Below are 22,685 nucleotides of genomic sequence, written 5' to 3' on the forward strand. Positions count from 1 at the left end.
TTATAAAGATGCTCAATGAACTTAGGGGAAGTGTAGATGAACTCAACGAGAACTTAAAGAGATAAAAAAAAAAAAAAACATAAAAATGGAAATGGAAATTATAAAAGGGAACCAGTCAAAAATGAAGAACACATTATATTATTATTAGAAGAAATCAACAGATTGGATAAAGAGGAGGCTCAAACCACCAATACAGAGGATGAGGAAGCCAAGGACACTCAATCAGGACGGCAAGAAAAAAGAAGTCAAGACTATAATTATTTAAGGAGCTTATGGGACACTATTAAAGGTTAAAACATCTGGGTCATAGGGGTACCAAAAGGGGAACAAGACATGAAGAGCTATTAGAAAAAATAATGATAGAAAACTTCCCTAACCTGGTGAAGGAAATAGACACACAATCCCGGGAAGCCTAGAGAGTCCCAAAAAACATGAACCCAAAGAGGCCCACGACAAGACATTATAATCAAAATGCCAAAGGTTAAATACTAAGAGAGAATCTTAAAAGCAGCAAGAGTAAAGCAGATAGTTACCTACAAGGGAGCACCCATAAGACTGGTAACTGATTTCTCAATAGAAATTTTGCAGGACAGAAGGGCTTAGCACAAAATATTCAAAGTGATGAAAACCTAGGATCTACAAACAAGAATTCTTTACCCCCAGCAAAGCTATCATTTAGAGTCACAGAACAGATAAAGAGCTTCTCAGACAAAAATAAGCTAAAGGATTTTATTAGCACCAAGCCAGTATGACAGGAATTGATGGAAGGACTTCTTTAAGAAGAAAAAACAAGATAGGATGGTTGAATGGATAAGAAAACAAGACCCCTACATATGTTGCCTATAAGACATTCACTTCAGATTAAAAGACACATACACACTAAAAGGAAGGGGATGGAAAAAGATATTGCCTTGATGGACCTAGAGGGTACTGTGCTGAATGAATTTAGACAGATAAAGACAAATATTACATGATTTCAGGTACATGTGGAATCTAAAGAACAAAACAACTAATAACAAAAAATAACAGAAACAAACTCATAGATACAAAGACTATTTTGAGGGCTACTAAATGAGTGGAAGGTTAGGGGGATGGTAAAAAGGACAAAGAGATTAAGAAGTACAAATGGATAGTTACAAATTAGACATGGAGATATAAAGTGTAGCATAAGGAAAATAGTTAATAATGTTGTAATAAATATGTAGGGGGAATAGGGGTACGAGATTTACTGGGGTAATCACTTTGTGAGTCATATAGGTCTCTAATCACTATGCTGTACAACTGAAACTAATACATTATTGTATGCCAACTACAATTGAAAAAAACTCATTGAATTTTATAGTGTAAATATGAGCAACTAATTGTCTATTATATTTCAATAAGGCCGGGAACAAAAAAAAAAAGGAAGCTACACAGGACATTATTGGGACAACTGGAGAAACTTGAATATGGACTGCATATTAAATAATAGTATTGTATCAAACATAAATGTTCCAAGTATGATAATTGTGTTATGGTTACATTTAGAGAAAGTCCATATTCCAAGAAGATGCATACTCATGGGGTTCAATGCCATGATGTCTACAATTTACTCTCAAATGGTCTGGGGGTGGGGGGAATTATAAACAGACACACATACAAACCCACATACAGACAGAATCACATTAACAATGGTAAATCCGAGTTAAAGATATATGGATGCTCATTGCTATTATTCTTGCAGTGTTACTAGAGATTTGAAGTTTTTTTAAAAAGTGTAAATCATGCTAAAGGAAAGTTTATGTGATAAGCTCATTCTCTCAAAAAAGTCTCTTCCCTTGTATTAAAAGAATCTTATAAGCAAAGTACTGTTTTTTTTCCCAAAACCAACACTTTTTTTGCCCTTAATAGTAAAAAACAAAAATCAAATCACTTTCTTTATCTGTCACTTAGGGACCCAAAGACCAAGGCTTCTTAATCCTTTCTGAATTAAGCATGAGCCACCAAGAAAAGAGGTAAAAATGGGTATCAGCTTAACATATTCAGACCATAGGCTCAAACCAGTATACTCAAAGATCCTTCAGATGATCAATTTCAATCTTTCTCTTCTTCTTTTCAGTTAGCCTGGTGCAAATTTTCAGAATTTTAATAGGATAAACAATGCAAAAATAAAATCAGTATTAGGAGTCTGTTAAATGTTTGGTTCCCAAAAACTAATGCCACCGCAAACACTGTTTTCCTAGCAAACTTCCAGATAAAGAGAATTTCTTAATGATTCCATTACAGAATGCCATCATCCAGGATATGCAAATAAGAGCAGGGACACACATCATTTTATCCTTCGAGATTCACAAGTGTTTTTTTTTCATTTTTGGTGATAGAATTTGGTGTTAGATATATTTTTAAATTTTACACTAATTTAACTCTGTCACCTTAATCTCGTTTTTTTCCTACTTGGAATCTGCAGAAATTACAAGCTTTGCTTCCTCCTCTGCTAGGCCACTAAATGAACTGACGACACAATCTGAAAGGGGGTAAACTAAACTAAGTCTTCATATACAGGCAAAAAGTGCAAGAAATGAAATAATCTGCTTATAGTCATCAATAAATAGAATGTCTGAGATTTAATCCAGGATTAAAAAAAAATAATAACTAATGCTAAAGCCCTTCTGTACTAAGCCCTACAAAAAACTAGGCAGTCTGAGCAAAAAAAGTGCAGTAAACATGTTGAGTAGTGCTCCCTCTGCTGGCCTTCTGAAAGCATGGCATGAGTCCCTCAAATGTGTACTTAAAACTGTTATGACCAGCAGGTGACTCCAAAAGTGGAAACCAGAGGGTTTTATTTTTATAGCTCATATGGCCCACATACCTTATGGTAGGAACTTCTCCCTGAACAAGTAATGAGTGGACATAAAACAAAATTCCTCAGAGTGCCCAGATGTACACAACAAAAATATCTCTCTACCAGGGAATGCTATAAAAGTATATATTTCATTTAAAAATAAGAGATATTTTTTTTATATTCTTTCAAATATTTGTACTTTACCATGTAACTTTTTAAAGTTTTTATTTCTTGGAAATGTTATTTTACTTCAGAACTATATGGACTGATTAAAAAACTAGAGATTTTAATTCATAATGATCCCATGATTCCATTCATGCATGGAATCACTGCATGAATGGAATGCAGTACATTTGTACCATGCTTTAGTACATATATTGATCGTTTTGATGAAAAAATTTTATACTTACATTCGAAAATACAAAACTGTTAACTTAATTTGCTGTGGTATTCCTGGCTTCCCATGCTTATCATTCAATCAACCCAGCAATGTTGCCATATTCACAGTCTTTTTTCTATCAATAAATGTTTATATGATTTTAACAATAATCTCATTTGAAATTTTTTTTTTTTTTAGTTTATTATGTAAAGCTAAAACACTGCCCTGACTACAAGACGTCTAGCAGCCCGGTTCTTGGACAACTTTTTATCTCTTCTGTGAATAAGTGATCTTGCTTATACAGCTATAAATGTGCTATGCAGTTCTGAAGTAAAACAAAGATATGTAGGTTAAAACAAAAAATTCAAGGGTAAAGGGTCTTTAATTTGAACTGGAATGAGCACTAAGCTTCACTTTTAAAACACAAGTCACAAAATAAATCTGTATTTTCTTATTCACCACCTCTCCTGAATTGGGCCAAATTCAGAGAGAAATAAGCAGCACATAACCAAAACAAGAAAGTCTCCAAAAGGGGACAATATCTCCTAAATGGGACAAAGACAGCGGACAGGGACTCTTAAATTACCCTCTAGAGCAAGGAGCACGTACCTCTGGAAGAAAGCACTCTCTGCAGCAGTCAGGAGTCCTTTCAGGTACCCGCCTTTAAAATGATTGATTCTGCTGCTGCACGGGAGCTTCTTTGGTTTGAAGCAGAACCAGGGTTCCCCGGTGTAGAGGTCTGTAAAGTTACACAGGGGCATACTCCTAGGAAGACACACATTGCACTCAGTAGTTTCAGAAATTTTTCCTGAACGAAAGAGACTCTTGAAATAGACTCTGTCTGGTTTCTCTTTCTGTAGGTGCTGAAGAACTCTGATCCCCTCACTGGGGTGGACCAGAGTTATGGACACTTTGACTTTGCCTGGCCAGAGCAAAGTGAAAAAGACCTTGTAAAACCCATTCTGGTAGTCCACCACTCTGCCCACGGCTCCTGCCCGCAGCTTTGGGGAGTAGATTCTGGCCTGCAGGTAGTCTCCACCATACTTCTTGGGCTTTCTTTGAAAATCCTGTATATGAACCAGCACCTCTAGCTGGCTTCCCACTTTGAAGAAGGCTGCAGAGTTCAAGATGACAAAGTAGCTGGAAGAAGGGTCACTGCTCTTCAAAAAGGGAACTGGGCCCACATCAGGCACCTGCCACTGTGAGGCAGCCAGTAAGGAGTCCTCCTCCATGCGTTCCCGGCTGGACAGTCTCTGGTGCTCATAGCCACAGTAAGGATTTCGGCTAATTCCTGTCACCTGGGAGGAAACAAACTGTCCACTACTGTCAACGAACGTGGCTGAAACAGTTTCATGGTCCAGGTACTGAAAGGAAAAACACAAAAACAGAAACCACAGCTAAAAGAAATCTCCTTATATTCAACCAAATAAATTTCTGCTTCAGTTTAAATTTCAATAAAACTGTTTGGGATAACATTGTTTCAAAAACTAGAGCTCACTAGTTTTACAGGGCTATCTTACTGTAGCAGTGAAATCAAGACAAGGAATAGTCATAGCGGATCACACTTGGGAGTTTTACCTCCAGGAGCTCAATCAGGTTCCCACAGTAAATACTAGACAAAGGAAATCATTCTGAAATGTATCAGAGAACTGTGTTCTTCTTAACAAGGTCTGACCTCAAGAGAAACTATTTTATCAGAGGCTAACCTATTAGAGTTTTATCAGAGCCTAACCAAACTGGAGTAAGAGACATATGTTATTAACCATCCTATCCTAACCACTGTGTCCAACTTAAGGGGCTGAGAGAGGACTAAGAAGCACTTTGAAGTTCACAGTCCAGGAACACCAGCTCACTAACGGACTGAGACAGTCATTGGACTATAAAATGCTTTGCCACCCCCACATCTCACCACACCACTAAAAGCCTATTTATCAGAGTTTCTTTTACCCAGTCAGTTCATCATGTCCATCCAGCTTTCAACAAAAAATTACAAGACACACTCAAAGGCAAAAAACACAATTTGAAAACACACATCAAGCATCAGAACCAGCTTCAGATATAGCAAGGATGCTGGAATAATCAGATCAGGAAATTTAAAACTGTGATTAATGTGCTAAAGCACATTATGGAAAAAGCAGATAAAACACAAAAACAGATGGGCAATGTAAGGAAATAGAAATTCCAAGAAAAAAATCAAAAAGAAATGCCAAACAGAGCAAAGAGGAGTTTTAGGGTAGGGAAAATACTCTGCATGATATTAAAATGATGGATAGATGTCAATATCATTTGTCCAAACCCAAAGAATGTACAACACTAAGAGTGAACTGTAAGGTAAATTATGGACCTTGGGTGATTATGATGTACGAATGTAGGTTCATCCTTGGTTAAAAAAAAAAAAAAAAAAAGTGCCTTTCTGGTAAATGATCATGATAATTGGGGAGGCCACAAACCTGGGGGGAAAGGGAGTCTTTGGAAATCTCTGTAATCCTTCTGTAGTGTAAACCCTGAAAGTTGGTTTTCCTTTTTTTTGTAATGCAAGTGCCTGATTTCAACTTTGATTGCCCACATCAAAGATGGCTCGCTGAAAAGAGCACATTGCCAGCTACACAACTAGATTAAGAGCCAGGCTGTACCCTTCCTCCCCAGGCTCCTTTGTTTCAGGGATCTTTGATTTAGATAACTGACCATTTGGGCCCCTTGCTTTTCTCTTCCTCTGCTTTAAATATCTAGTCTTATATTTTAAATTCGCTAATAAAGAGCGAACCCATGAAACCCAAACCTCCATCCTTGACTCCAATAAAAGCAGAACGCCAGGCCCACAGCTACCCCTCTTTTTCTATCTGTGACCTCACTGTGTGGCCCCAGGTATGTAGTGTACCCTTTAGGACCTATGAGGCCCTTGTTCTTTTTTCATAGTTTCCTGATGGTTACTGCTGAGTGCATCTTGCAAGTATAAGAACCACAAGGGCCAGTCCAGACACAACACTGGATATCAACAGACTGAAACTGAGACTGGCACAAAACACTTCTTCCCAATTTTGTTGCATATATAAAACTTCTCTTAAAATAATTAAGTCTTTAAAATAAAATTAAAAGACATTCCAGACATCAGAGACTGTAAAAAATAAAAAGAAAGAAAGAATGCCTTTGAAGGGCTCATTAGTAGACTGGACACAGCTGAGGAATCTCTACACTTGAGGATATATCAATAGAAATTTCCAAACTAAAAAGCAAAGAGAAAAAAGAATGGAAAAACAGGTATAGAATATTTAAGAGCTGTGGCACAAATCCCAAACACACATGGAAATTGGGTACATAATCTTTTCAGTACCTAACCCAGGAGACTGTATCTTATATTATGCCATGATATATGCAAGGGGGGAAAAAAACAATAACAACAAAGCAAAACCAAAAAGTACTCTCCTCAGTAGCTAATATTACCTGTTACAATCCACTTAAAGAAGGCCCCAGACTCTCCATCTATGCCAAACCCCTTATATTTTTATCCTATACGAGATAAAAAATAATCCCATATAATGTAAAAATGATCCCAAAACACAAAGATTTTTAGTGATCCTTTTAGAATCCGATGAAATTCAAATTATAATAGTAATTTCAATAAAGCTGTAAAAAAAAATTACACTAGTAATATCTTGAATACCATTTTTTTTTTGTTTGTAATACAGGTCTAATAACGAGAAGAATGGAATTCTTTGGAAGGGAATAACATCACAGTCGGTGTTCCCTTTCTATTGCTAATGCTCATCTTTATAAACCACTCTTGGTTCTTGGGCTGTACCTAAACAGGTGTTGGGTCAGATTTTACACTAACATGCAGACATTGTCAGCTGAAAAAATTTCATTAAGAGCCTTCCTTTTAAAGGAGTACATGGTATTATTTTTCCATTAAAAAGGGTAAGAGAAGAATAACAAAAAATCACTTTGAAAATTTTTAACAGAGTTGATGTCAGCATCATGATATTAGCATCACGACACTCCTTTATGTCCCCCTTTGTAAAAACTAATTAAGCAACCATCCAAACCAAAGTGCCTCTGAGGGAGTTGTGGGATCCAGCACCATATCCCAAGAGACCTTGGAGGAGTCTTGCCCACATGTGCATCTGGTAATAGGCAGATACACCTCAGTAAGCTGCAGAGCCACTGGAGCCAGTAAACTTGCCCCAACCCCTCTGAGCTGAAGCTGGGGAAAACCTAGATAGTGCTGACCTGAGCAGACACCTTCAGAAAGAAGAGAAATTGTAGAATTCCCGCCTTCCTAAAAGGAGACAATAGCATGCAATGAAGAGGGGAAAATGAGTCTGGGTGCAATGAAGAAATTAAGAGGAACTTTTGCCAGCACCGCCCCTCCCCACAACATGGCACAGCATGGGCTGAACTATCCTGCAGCATCTTATCCCAAGAGGGAAAAGAGGAGCGGTGAGTTAGTGCCCATTTACCCTCACTGGGGCAGATGCTGCTGGAGAAACCCATTTCTCTCCAGCAGCACCCAGAGTACTAAGGTGGGATCTCTATGATTGCTGGGAGGGGGGAGGCTGTGGGAGAAAGGCAGATAAGAACATCAAAAAGCATGAAAGGGATACAGTTCTTGCTAAGCTCAGGATTTTGGAAGTACATCCAAGCCTATGGGAGAACCTCGCTGACAACCTTTCCACCCAGTCCACAGAAACCCCCAACACTCTGAGTGGCAAACCCATACCTAGCCCCACTCTGTGACCAGCTTCTTGTGTGTGCTGCCAAGTGAGGTGACACGTGCGAGTCTGGTAAATTGAGAGCTACCAGAAAAACAGACCAGTATCTGTGGGCAAGGGAGAAACCACAAGCTTGAACTATAGTGCCATCTTCTAGAAAACAAAAGAAGTTAACAGCAACTAACCTGGTGGGTTATAAGAATCAGAGAAGGCCTAAAAGCTTAAGAATTGTGTCACAAGAAGAAGCAAGAAGTGTGGAGCAGGTTTATTTATACAGGGGCAGAGAAAACCCCAGATACATCAGGATCAACGATCAGTTTACCCCACCTGAAGGCAATTACCAAGATCTGAGGAGCTGCCTGCTTCTTCAAGCATAAAAGAAGCAATGCAAATCTACAGAGAATGTGAACAAAAAAAAATGTCGTCACCAAAAGATAGCAATAGTCCTCCAATAACCAGGCTCAAAGGCACATAATTTATCAATCTAGCTGATAAAAAATTCAAAATATCTATCTGAGGAAACTCAAGCATATATAAGAAATCACAGACAATTCAACAAAATACATGAACAAAATGAGAAATTTACAGAGGAAGAAATCATGAAAAAGAAGCAAACAAATTCTGAAGCTGAAGAAGTCAATGAATAAAATGAAAGATGCAATAAAGAACACCTATATCAGAGTAGATCAAATGGAAGACAGAATAAGTGAACTAGAGACAGAAACTTTGAAATAACCCAACCAAAGGAGAACAGAATGAAAAAGAATATAGAAAGTCTCTTATCTATGGAATGCTAGCGAATGTATAAAGATTAGAACAATTGAAGTTTGAGAAGAAGGAGACAGGGAGAAGTGAGGAGAAAGTTTACTTCTTTAATAATTTTAAGAAATTTAATGATTTCTTTAATAAGGTGTTGAAAGAAAAAAATTGCCAGCCAAGAATACTCTATCCAGTAATGATACCTTTCAGATATAAAGGAGAAATAAGAACTTTCCCAAACAAAAGCTGTGGGAATTCATCACCACTAGCCCTGCCTTGCAAGAAATGCTAAAAGGAGTTCTTCATATTGAAATGAAAAGATGCTAATAATATGACATAAAAACATATGAAAGTATACAACACACTAGTAAAAAGACACAGTCAGATTTAGAAAACCCTAATTCTATAATAGGATGGCTTGTTAACCACTTAACTACAGCATAAAAGTTAAAGGAAAAAAGTTTTCAAAATAACTAAATCTACTATAATTTGATAACTACACAATATAAAAAGAGGTAACTCATGATATCAAAAATATAAAAGGGAAAGAGTAAAAGGGTGGAGCTTTGTATGTGATTGAAGTTACCAGCTTAAAATGGACTGCTTCATCTATGATATGTAGGCCTCATGGTAACCACAAAGCAAAAGCACACACTCATAAAAGAGGAAGAAAGAAAAACAGCATACCACATGGGAAATTACCAATTAACAAAGGAAGGGAGAAACAGAGGGAAAAAGAAATAATGAAAATACAAAACAACCAGTAAGCAATTAATAAGATGACATTATTATTAAGTCCCACATGTCAATAAATACTCTAAATTTAAGTGGACTGAATTTACCAATAAAAAGGCACAGATTGGCTAGATGGATAAAAAAAAAAAAATCAAGACCCAAACACTGCACCCTACAACAGACTCAATTCAGATTTACAGACACACACAGGCTCTACTAAAGGTATGGAAAGATATTTCTGTTGGAAACCAACAGAAAGCAGGTGTAGCTATACAGGTATCAGACAAAATAGACTTTAGGCCAAAAACAGTAACAAGAGACAAAGAAGCTCATTATATCTGTTTATCAGGAACACATAACAATTATAAATCTATACCTACCCAACATTGGAACACCTAAATATATTAAGTAAATACTAAAAGAACTGAAGAGAGAAATAGACAATACAATAATAGGGGACTTCACTACCCCACCTTCAGCAATGAACAGATCATCCAAACAAAAAAAATCAAAAAGGAAACACCGGACTTGAACCATACATTAGATCAAATGACCTAACAGATGTTTAAGGGATATAAATTCATTCCAATCACAACAGCAAAATACATATTCCTCTCAAGTGCACACAGAACATTTTCCACATCAGATCATATGATGGGCCATAAAACAAGTCTTAGATTTAAGAAGACTGAAATTATACCACATATCTTTTCCAACCACAATGGTGAAAAACTAGACATTAACACAAGAGGAAAGCTGGGAAATCTACAAATATATGGAATTAACACATTCCTGAACAATCAATGGGTCAAAGAAAAATCCAAAAATTATCTCAAAACAAATGAACATGGAACCACAATATACTAAAACCTATGGGGAAACCTACTGCTAAAGCAGTTCTAAAAGGGAAATTCATAGCAATAAATACACATATTATATAAATAGAAAGATCTCAAACAACTCACTTTACACCTCAAAGAACCAGAAAAAGATGAACAAACTACGACCAAAGTTCACAGAAGGAAAGAAATAGCAAAGATCACAATGGAAATAATAAGAGCCCATGAAAACAATGGAAAGGATCAATGAAACAGAGCTGGTTTTTGAACAAAACTGGCAGACCTATAGCTAATCTAAGAAAAAAGAAGATTCAAATAAAATCAGAAATGAAAGAGGAACATTACAACTGAACTACAGATATACACAGGATAATAAAAGATAGTATAAACAATTATATTCCAACAAATTGAATAACCTAAAATAAATGAATAAATTCCTAGAAACATATACCCTACCAAGACTGAACCAGGATGAAACAGAAAAGCTGAAAATTCAAATGAGTAAGGAGATTAAATCAGTAATCAAAAAACCTCCCAACATAAAAATACCCAGGACCAAATGGCTTCACTGGAGAATTCTGGAAAACAGTTAAAGAAAAATTACCACCAAACCTTCTCAAACTCTTCCAAATTATTGAAGAGGAGTGAACCCTCCCCAACTCATTTTATGAGGCCAGTATTACCTTGATAATGAAAGCTAGACAAGGACAGTACAAGAAAACTAAACTGTAGGCCAATATCCCTGATGAATATAGATGCAAAAGTTTCCAACAAGATATCAGCAAACAGAATTCGACAATATGTTAAAAGCATTTTACAATATGACCAAGTGGGATTTATCCCTGGGATGCAAGAATGGTTTGACATACACAAAATAATAAATGTGATATACCACATTAACAGAATGAGAGATAATAAAAACATGATCATCTCAATAGATGCAGAAAAAATTGACAAAATATAATATCCTTCCATGATAAAACCCCTCGACAAATTAGGTTTAGAAGGAACATACCTCAACATAATAAAGGCCATATACAACAAACCCACAGCTAATATACTTAATGATAAAAGATTGAAAGCTTTTATTCTATAATCAGGAACAAGACAAGGGTGCCTACTTTCACCACTCTTATTCATCACTGTACTACTGGAAGTATAAGCCAGAGCATTTAGGAAAGACAAAGAAATAAAAGGCATCCAACTCAGAAAGGAAGAAGTAAAATTGTCATTATTTGCAGATGATATTATCTTACATATAGAAAATCCTGAAGACTCAAAAAACTGTTGGAATTAATCAACAAATTCAGTAAAAATATAGAATATAAAATTAATATACAGAAATCAGTTGCATTTCTATTCACTAACAATGAAACACCTGAAAAGAAATAAAGAAAACTATCCCATTCACAACACTATCAAAAAACAATAAAATAATTTAGAATAAATTTAACTGAGGAACTGAAAAATCTGTACAATGAAAACTACAAGACTTTGATGAAATTAATTGAAAAACAAATGAAAAGATATCCCATGTTCATGAACTGGAAGAATTAATATTGTTAAAATGTCTATATTACCCAAAGCCATATATAGATTCAAAGCAATTCCTATCGAAATTCCAACAGCATTTTTGGAAGACTCAAATAAAACCAGAAATGAAAATAAAACATTACAATTGCAGAAATATACAGGATAAAAAAAGAGTCCTAAAATTTGTATGGAACCATAAAAAATCCCGAACGGCAAAAGCAATCCCTGAGAAAGAAGAACAAAGCTGAAGGCATCATACAGCTTGATTTCGAACTACACTACAAAGCTGTAATAATCAAAACAGTATGATACTGGCATAAACAAACACATAAGCCAGTGGAATAGAATTGAGAGCCCAGAAATAAACCCTCACATATACAGTTAACTAATATTTGACATAGGAACCATGAATACTCAGTGGAGAAAGCACAGTCTCTTCAAAAATAGTGTTGGGAAAACTGGATAACCACATGCAGACAAATAAAATTGGACCCCTATTTACACCACTCACAAAAATGAACTCTAAATGGATTAAAGACAAACACAAGATCTGCTATCTCAAAATCCTAGAAGCAGCACCTTCACATTGGTCTTGGCAATGATTTTGTTAATATGACACCAAAAGCACAAGTAACAGAAGCACAATCGATACTTAGGACTGCATCAAACTAAAAAGCTTCCACAATGTCAAAGAAACTTTTAACAAAATGAAAAGGAAACCTACTGAATGGGAGAAAATATTTGCAAACCATGTATCAGATAAGGAGTTAATATCCAAAATATATAAAGAATTCATACAACTCAATAACTATATCATTCAACCATGAGAAAGAAGAAAAGCCTGCTGTATGTGACAACATGGATAGACCTTGAGGACATTATGCTCAGTGAGAAGAATTAGACAGAAAGACAAATTGTATGATGTCACTTACATGAGGAATCTGAAGAAGATAACTTTGTAAAAACAGGCTAGGAGATGGGGGAATTGGGGAAATGTTGTTTAAGGGTACACACTTGCGACTACTAGATAAGTCCTGGAGGTTTGATGCACAGCATAGTGATCACACTCAAGAATACTCCATTATAAACTTCAAAGTTTTTGATAAAAGATCTTAATTGTGATAATCGTGTGATATAACAGAGGTGTTACCTAACTATGGTGGTGATCATACTATTATATATAAATGTACCAAAACAACACACTGTGCACCCTAAACTCACACATTATATGTCCATTACATCTTGATTCAAAAAAGTGAATTTTCTCTTACCTTTTAGGAAATATTCCAGCATCCCTCTCCTTTTTAGCTATTATGAGGATATGACAAACCATTAAGGACCAAACCATATGCAATGTACTCACAACATACCCTCTTCCTTCCTTCCTTGTTACTCCCTTCCTCTCCCATTCTCATGCTTGCTCCTTGGAGAGCCACACCAACTATTCGAGACCAACTGATTGGCTCATGCAGCCCAATCCAAGAATCACTGGACACTTGGTGCTAAGCCACCTGAATTTTACTCACAAATGGAAAATAATGCAAAAAGCTCAATTTGCTCAATTTTTCTAAATAACAACCCTATTCCAGGTCAGTGATAAGGGCGACCTCATGACCTGTCATCTTTTTATATTTGGAGCCAAGAGGAAACACCAACGGCCACTCCCGGAGTCACTGTAAGATGTGGACTAGAGTATGCATTATGGTTGCCTATCCTGCATCTGTTTCACTCCTTGTCTGCTGAAAAACAGCACTGCTGTTTGCTGCACTGTCAGCTCAAGGATGGGCCTGACCAATCAAGAGATAATCCCAAATGACTGATTCAAGAATGGGCATGTGACCCAATTCTGACTATGAAAAACTAAAAGAGGTTGCTGAGGTTTCTTATAGACGCATGCAGCTAAATCCAGAGACCACTAGTACTCTCCTAACAGCTATCTGAATTTTACTTGCAAATGAAAAGATGCAAGTAATCTTTTGAGAAGGGCTTTAAGGGAACAAACTGTCTCTTAAGCTGAATACGTACAAGGAAGCAACCACCTCTTGTTATAGTAGCATCTTGCAATTCAACCATAAAAGGGATAAAAGCCGTAGATAAAAGCTAACACACAAAGGGACACAGCTGAGAGACTTAACAGAGCCTGAGCTGTGCCCAACCTACCTCCTGACTGCTATTCAAATGAATAATATTCCTTAATATTAAAACCAGCTTGAATCAGGTTTCTTTACTTGTAGCCAAAAGCCTTAATACACTGGTACTGTTTTCATAATTAGAAATATAGGTATATATTTAAAATATCAATGAATAAGAGGGAAAAGAAAAACAAATACGTACGAGCCATGCTCAATGAGAGCTTATCAGAGAGATACCAGACAACAATTCTCCCTACAACCTTTTGCTGGATATTGGTACATACACCTCCTTCTCATATTATGTGACTTTTTAATTAAAATTGAGTCTGCTTTTTAGAAAATGCTCAGATACTCTAATCACAAGAACAGTATAGTCAGAATTAGAAGCATAGAATGGAAAGGGGATTAACGGAGGGGAGACCACCAAGTTTCAGAGCCTTTTCTACTCTTCTCCACCAAGCTTTTTAATCAATCATCATCATAGTAATAAACTGAACAGTTTAAAAGTCATGGCAACAGTCTCATCTTGAACAAGATGACCTCTTTAAACAAGGGAAATGTTTTACCACTATCCACTAAAAAAGCTATTTATTATTTTCAGTATCAGAATTGTCTTAATCATTTATTACGGCCATCTCCCTTCTCCATTACTGTTCAGTTTGTGTTTGTGCAGATAATTAGAACTGTTAGCTGACATTTAGCCCAGAAGTTTCCCAGAACTAAAGTAGGACTGTTAGGGAATTTGCTAATATTCCTTCCTGACTATAACATTAATGATGTGGGATGATGTCCTACCTCTCAGATCTTTCCTTCTGCCTTTTCCTACCTCCTCACCTATCCTAGACCTACACAACTATCTTGTTTCTCTACTCTTACACTCACGCTGTTGCATGCAGTAAAAGAAAAATACACACTCACAAAAACCAATGAATGTGAGTACCATGTACACTTATGGTCTTGAAATTTATTGCTCCTGTCATCTTGCAGGGTCAGCTCCAACTCCGCACCCCATTCTTTCAAGCCCCTACACATAAATCTCCTGGATCCATCCTCCTTCCACCTCTACCTCCAGGCAAGAACTCCTCAGTGTTCTACCCTCCAGCACCAAATGTATCTACGCTGCCAACCATCATGACATCTTTCTTCTTAGGTCAGAGGAGGGCGCATGACTCCTCCTACACAATTAATATTAAAATGATAACAAACACTCACGATGCTCCCTTTGTGCTCTAGACCCCATCTTCTCCTTCTCTCTTTGGTCCATTAATCCTTCTCCTCCCCGGCTTCTCCATTATCTCCTTCCCCTCAAAATCAAGTCTCAAACTTTCACTTCCAGCCGATAGAGAAACAATGAGATTTACCCTTCTACTTGAAATAACTTAAAAAAAAAAAAAAAGCCAAAATATATACACGTTTTCCAGACATTGGACATCAGACAACAAAAGACATGATGGCTGAAAGACACGCAATAAAGGAAGTAGTTCTGTAATTGTCCTTTGCTCATATCCTTGAGATCATATCCAAGCTGCAGCATGGGGAGTGGAACCCAGGTGGAGCCTGGTGGAGCTGAGAGTCTTAAAAGACCAAGCTGATGAGAATCCACAGGAAAGAGGAACAGGAGGAGAGGGCTGCAGAGAACTCAGGAGATCTACAGAGGGTCCCATTTGAGTATTCAGCAGAGTACTTAAGAGCACACGTGTGTAATGAAACTACTAGTGGCTGGGGAAAGAATTACCTGAAAGCATGAAAGAGAACAGCAACCTGAGCTCCCACAGGGCTGGTATGTTTGGGGGACACATATGTTCACTCCACAGCAAAACCGAATAAGCAAAGGAATACCATAATTAAGTTGGACCTGTAACCTGAGAAGTACCACAAGCCAACAGAACTAAAAAGACAGTATCTTTTTATATAGAAACTCTTCCATCTGTGTTGGTGATATGAGTTCATGCAGAGAGTGGCAGAGGTGGGGGAAGCGGAATATTAAGTACCTTCACACTACCAGGCACCAGTGAGCACTCAGTTAGACACGATCTCTGCCCTTGAGTGCCATACCATAGTCTTCAAAATAGACTCATCAGTCAACTTCCTCCCTAAAATACTCCAGCTTTTTGCCAAGAATCAGCTAAAAGGTCCCCTCCTTGAAAAGGCTTTCTTTCATCACTCTAAAGCTACTCCAGAGTGACCCACTTTCCTTTCTTTATGGTACTTTTCACAATTTCTAATTATCATCTGTTATTATTATATGATTGTGGTTACTTATTACTATTATTTTCTCCCATGCACATTTAGAATATGAGCTCTGTACATGAAGAAATAATACCTGTGTCTTCACCACTGTACCATTGATGACTAGCACAGTACATAACCATTGTAAGCACTCAAATGCTTATTGAATTAATGAAAACAAGGTCTATGACCGTAAGTTTCCTGATGATATAAACTAGTTAGCCCCCAATCCCTTAGCTATGAAGGAGTAAACTAAGTACTCACCTCTACCTGAGTAACATTGATGACCAGCACCACCACCATCAACAGTGCAAGCAGACAGCAGAAAAGTCGTAGTCTGAAGAAAGTGATCCACATTATCTGGCTGTGTCTTGATCACCCATGGCTGACACCATGCTACCTTTACTCCTCAAAACTCCATGTCTTTATTTTTCTGACCTGCAGATGAGCTTTCAGTTTAATCTGCTTCTTTTCTGCTCATATCCTTAAGAGTTTTTCATATAAAGGAGAGCCTGAGGTTGAGTTGTGAGGCACATGTTTCCTCAAAGGACTCCTTCGCAGAGGGGAGATGAGAAAACAGATTACCAATTGTAACAGTCTAGGATGGGGTAACAGGAAAGACACCACGTTTTCTCTTTGTAACCTTATTGAAAGCCCAAAGTCATGGGGAGAAAGCAAAGAGCCAGAGCACAGTAACATCTATTCTACACCCAAGCAATTTACTCAAACCCAACCTTAGGCTTGTGTAAATAGTGATATTGGTCCTACTATCTATTTAGGTTTTAACTCTTAAGAGAGCAGTGAAGAATGTCTTCAAACTATTAGAAATTGCAAAGTCAAAGTAACTTTAATTTCTACAAAGGTCTAAGTAAATAAAATCACTTCCCTTCCTTGAAGTTCAAATTATATAACATTATTAGAGTAATTATATTTAAAGAGCATTAAGAGGAAACCTTGTGATTTTATGAGGAGTTCTGGCATACTGTGCAAACCAAGCTGACATCCTCTGAAAAACAGAGTGCCATCCTTCTGAATGGCAGAAGACAGGAAATACCCATTAGGTCTCTAGCTCACCCACCACATATGTGGTCTTGATGCTCCCTCACCTGAGTAACAAGACACAGGAGGAGAGACACCTGTCCTGAAGATTTGGGAGAGGAAAGTTAAGCTTGAGGAGCTACAGGACGCCCAAATCCTCATCACATCTGCTAGAGGCAGAGGACTTCACAGTCTGTCACTCCAAGCTGTTCTCTCACATAATGAATTAAAAATGTTCTCCCCAGTTGCTTTTTTAATAAAAGTAAACAGAGAAAGTGCTAGTATTTTATTCCCAGCAAGGCTTTCCACGGAGGGCAAGATGAAATGAAGGTGACAAGGGTGTACAGTCATGGTGCAAAGGATCTCAGAATAATTCAACTGCACTAACACTCCCTGCAACTTTGGGTTGGACCTGACAAGCCCCCTATTCTCTTGCTCATCTACTCCCCATTTAACCTATCCCCACACCATGACAACCCTTCCTCACCTTCATAAAGGAGACAAGGCTCCACTATTGCAACATACTCTCCCATCCTCAAAATTCCCACAGCATTTACTATTGTCACTACTCAGCTGATCTCTGTATTTGTCTGCCCAATTATAAAAATTATATTTTTTAAAAAAAAGAAAACATATCAGAGATGATAACTTAATGATAACAATGAATCACACTTTTTTGATTCCCTCACAGTACTTAATTCTGTAGATGATATACGTTGATTCCACGCAACAAATAATTATGGAGGCCTAACTCTGTACCGAACACTGTACTAAATGCCAGAAATTCCCCTAGAAAAGCTCACACTCTTGTTAGGCAAGCAGTAGTTCCCCTCCTAAATTAAAGGGAAATAAGTCTCCCATTCCTGTCTACCTTCACAGGGATGCCGGGTACCGTGAAAAACAGCACTTAACCATTTCATGGCTGCCCAACACTGCCCCTCTCCAACACCCAAGCACTCATCCACCCTCGAGTGCCTGTAAATTATAGGAAGGAAATGGCTGTGAAACAAAAGAAATAATTCCATCACCAGGGCCCCAACTGCTCTTCAAAGAGTTGGCCATAAGAATCAGGTTTCCCTGATGGCCAGAGAGGCAAAACCCCAGAGATAAGGCTCTGTGGGGGTTCAGCTACACCACGGAAGGCATGGCCTATTTACTGTGTGAACATCATCAGTTTAAAGGATGTCAGTGTGGTTCAGAGCCAGTGAGTAGCAGCACAGCAGCAGTTAAGGGTACAGAAGGAGTGCAAAAGCAGGAGACCCTGAAGCTAAAGGAACTATAGGGCTATAGGCAACAATGAAAATATGCAAGAAGCCCCTCATGGCCAAGGACTTCTATTGAAAATTGTATGGAGGGTCATGCCAGGAAAAGACCTGACTTCCTACTACAAGGAAGTAGTGCATTAAGATTTGAGAGACCGTTTGTATATCTAAATAGATGTAGCCTGAGGAGCACCAGACAGACCTCTCTTTGAAAAGACATATACTAAAATGTTGATAGTTGTCACCTCTGGGCAGTTTTCATTTTCCTCCTTCATCTTTATTTTTATGTCCTAATTTTTCACCAGGAAAGAAAAATCACAAATATAAAGAATAAAGGTGGTTTTTAACAGTAATAATTAAAGAGAAAACATAGGAGAAACAAGGCATTAAATCAGATATGGGGAAACAATTCAATTTAAAATGAAAGACTTCAAAGTGAAAGAAGAAATAGGTAATAGGTTTCCATTATTTTCCTACAAATATTAAACCTAGGCATTATAACAAGAAGGCTACTTCCAGAGAGAGGGAAAATATCCTTTAGTATCTCAAATTGCCTTAGAATGGAGTAAGAACAATAGTGCCCGATGGGAATGACTCTAGAAACAATTCTAGATCAACAACAAAAAAAGATTAAATATATAATTTAATTTAATTTACCTTTTTTGAAAATTTCCAGTCCCCAAGGAGAGATGCTTATTAGATCCAAGAAATTAGAGTTTCATCTAAGTTTCCCTCCAGTGTAAAGTCCTAAACTCAAGTAATCGTGATTGCAACCCTTATTCTTTTCTTGCCACATTCAATGCACATGTTGATGTTTTTTTCATTTTTATACCACTCTTCTTGCTGCAACAGAGGCAAGGTTACAGGTTAAAGATACTGAAAATGAAGTAAAGGAAAACATATCTGATATCAAGGCTACAATTTTATAGCAAAGAGGTGTAACAGACTTCAGTACCACAAAGTGAGAGCAGTGGGGATAGTAACATTTCCTTTCCTACCAATAAAAAATGGTAACTGATCATTTATATACATAAACTTAAACATACCAAGTCACTCTCAGATCTGAGCTGAAGGTCAAAACTTTATAAATAGCAATACAGCTGTAAAAAATATAAGCCAAAGACATAAGCTTCACATGTTATTTTTTGTAAAGGCTGGAATAATCATGTAGTTCAATGATTCATCCTACCACTACAGAAAACAAGAGACATCTAGGCAGATCTAAAAATTATGATTACTCCAATTTAAACTTGAGCAGTCTTATTTTCAAATCTTTCTGAAGTGTCAGTCTACCACTTACTCATGCTTCATATTTATGTTCAAAGGACAAGCAAAAAGTAAAATGCACGGTTTTTTGCCGAATTTTGATTAAGACTACTTACCAGCCAATCTAACTTTTTTATGGCCTGTGGCAATAAAGACTGCCATTAGGTACCTGACTTCCTATGCATTATCTCACAAGAGAATTACAAGGTGATTGCTCACATCACTTGGAATTACAATTGTTATAACACAAATGAAATACTTAAGTTCAGTACTAAACAGGAAATTAGGCAGCAATCCCGCCCTCTGGGGAGCTAATGTTCTTAGACAATCATTTCACAAAGAATATTTTTCAGTTTCTGGGACAGTCCCCATCCTAAATACTCTGACTTGCTATACACATAAATATATTTTACTTATCAGAGCATGTATTCTGGAATTGTAATTCAGAATACATGGACCCTTTTGTAAAAGAGTACAAATTTACATAGAATATACCCAAACTTAAATATTTATATCTGAACTTTTCAAAGGGTGCTGAGTAAGACCTTGAAACTTAATTGAACAGGGCCTAAAAAGAGAAATAGACTCATCCCAGACAGTAACAATGATGGGTCAACCAAATAAGGTCAACTGTTGGACAAAGATAAAGCAGGGACATCTGCAGGACTTGCTTCCCCAGATCCCATTTCTCCTTCATGCACCCCTACCTCACATACCCAAAGTGCTGACTCATCTGGGCCTTTTCTTGTTTTTCTTCCAAAGCAGGGGCCCATGCTTTCATGGTGGGTGGGGAGAAGTAGACAAGTAAATATATCAGTTAAATAAGTCATAGAGTAGTAAGTGCTATAAGAAAAAATAGAGCATGCTGAGAGATGATGGCCTTCAACCTTGCATGCCCATTAATACCATCATGAAAGCTTTTAAAAATACCTGTACCTGGACTACATTTGACCAACTGAATCAGACAGAATCTGTGGGAGTAGTGCCCCAAAAACAGCTTTTTAAAATGGTCTCCAGATGATTATAATGTACAGCCAGGTAGGAGAACCATTAGAAAGGGTGGCCAGAGAGTGTTATTTATATAAGTTGGTCAGGGATGGCCTTTCTGAAATGATGTTTGAATTGTAACTGACACTGTCCTCTCGGGACAACCCAATTACGGGGCAAAAGGGACTGCCAACCCCCCTTTAGTTATCTATCCTTTTGTTTCCCTCCTCAGTAACACACAACAGCACTTTATCAGGCCCAGAGAAATCCTGAGGATAATAGACATGGAGAGAAGATACTAAACAGTCAAAGGAAAACAGAACCCAAACACTGTGGAGGAAGTGTGCTACGCCTCCACTGCGGAATCAGACAAACAGGGTCTGGGAGTCCCGCCAGCTTCAAGCATACTCTAATGTTCCAAATGATAATTAACCACAGTGAGAAGTGGGGAGAGCCATCAGGGCAGTGTGGTTCTTTATCTTTAGGAAATTTGACTACTCCTTTAGAGTAAATAATGAAAAGCAAGGAAAATTTTAGACAAGCAATTACACACCTTTTTAAAAAAATACTGCCTGAGACTCCCTCTTACCACCACTCCAGTGGCCTTTGATCAAGGAGAGATTGGCAACAGGCCAGCGTCTTTCCATCGCACCTTGTAAAGTCACTCGTTTCTCCCCGTACGACCTGAATCTGATGTCAGTAAGGCCAGATCGGTCCAGTGTGAGAGCACTGCCAGCCAAGAGACAGTTGTGCCCAGAGCAATGATGAGACGGAAGTTAGAGCTGAAGGAGTAGGCGTCGCCAAGTTCCCCCAGCACTGGGTCAAGGAGGGTGTCACGGGGAGGGATCTTCAGCGGCTGTCAGGGAGTCTGGCTCCGCCAAGCTAAGGCTGCACCTGCCCACGCTGCAGCAAGTGGAGAAAACTGAGGGAGATGCTCGCGCCCGGCCCCGCCCTCTACCTGCGGGGACCTGCCACGGCTGGGCTGGGCGACTCGGATCCGCTGCGGCAGCCAAGGGCTCCATCTCTGCCCCCGCCATGGGCCCGAGCCTCTCCTTCCAGGCGCCAATGCCCCCGGCCGCGTCCCCCGCGGACGCACCTTCTCGGCACCAAGGCCGGGGACGGGGAGTCAGGGGCCGGCGCGCGCGGAAGGGCTTCGAAGCCGAGAGGGGCGCGCGAGGCTGGGGAATTGGTACTCGGGCGGCAGCAGCCCGGTCCCGCATCCAACCTGCAAGTCCGTACTCACCTCCGGATCTGGCCTGCCGCCGTGCGTTCTCCCGCGGCTAGCCGCACGCCCTGGGCAGTCGCTGCTGCGCCAGGCCTCCCGGCCTCTGCTTCCTGGACCCACTGTGTCTCCTAAGCCCCGACCCCCAGCTACGATTCGTCGAGCTTCGGGAGGGGCGGGCCGAAGGCGCTGACTGACAGCTGCAGGGGCTGAGCGTTGAAGACCGAGCACAGAGCCGAGCACCGAAGTGAGTGCCCTGCGCGCTCAGCGCCGCGGGGATCCTGTGGCCCCAACTCTAGGCCCTCTCGGGACCCAGTGCCTATCGCTTTCGGACATCGGGGTTTCCCAAGGGAGCATCCGATTCAAGGCCAAACTGGAGATGCACGTACTTGGGCCGTCTTTCCTTGTACCAGAGAAACACTATTTGCCAAGTACGAGTACGGAGACAACTGGTCTCTTGACTCTTTCCTTGCTTGCAATTAGTCGACTTATTTAATTCGCCCTTGAAGTGGCCCTATTCCTTTGACTCTTATGTCCTGAGGCTTAATAATTAAAGGAGCAGGCATACAGAGGGTAAAGGCAGAAAGAGGCAAGTGAGTCACAATGCTGTTATCTGGGCAAAACCAGCTTGAATCAGAGAAAAAAATCTACATTAGAGAAATGAAATTTCTGTGCAATTACATTTGCATTTAGGAATAAATGAGATGACAAATGAAAAGTGCCTAGCACGTGTCCCAGATCTCGTCCTCTTGAATTTCCTATCTCAGCATGGCA

General features: G+C 38.7%; 1 protein-coding gene across 7 annotated transcripts in view; it reads right to left on the reverse strand.

Moving 5' to 3' along the window:
- The window catches only part of NXPE3 (neurexophilin and PC-esterase domain family member 3), a 36,263-nt gene extending 14,217 nt beyond the window's left edge, over positions 1 to 22,046 (reverse strand). The window contains exons 1-5 of one of the 7 annotated variants that reach the window (XM_036218776.1): positions 21,933 to 22,012; positions 21,243 to 21,592; positions 19,094 to 19,279; positions 16,401 to 16,689; positions 3,810 to 4,564 (exon numbers count right to left, since the gene is read on the reverse strand). In XM_036218776.1, the coding sequence (XP_036074669.1) occupies positions 3,810 to 4,564; positions 16,401 to 16,493 (848 nt within the window). In that variant the 5' untranslated portion in view covers positions 16,494 to 16,689; positions 19,094 to 19,279; positions 21,243 to 21,592; positions 21,933 to 22,012. The other 6 variants (XM_036218777.1, XM_016154793.2, XM_016154792.2 and 3 more) reach the window with 6 other exon arrangements.
- Between the last annotated feature and the right edge of the window lie 639 nt (positions 22,047 to 22,685).

Source organism: Rousettus aegyptiacus, unplaced genomic scaffold (assembly GCF_014176215.1).
Source record: "Rousettus aegyptiacus isolate mRouAeg1 unplaced genomic scaffold, mRouAeg1.p scaffold_m13_p_4, whole genome shotgun sequence".
Lineage (NCBI taxonomy): Eukaryota > Metazoa > Chordata > Mammalia > Chiroptera > Pteropodidae > Rousettus > Rousettus aegyptiacus.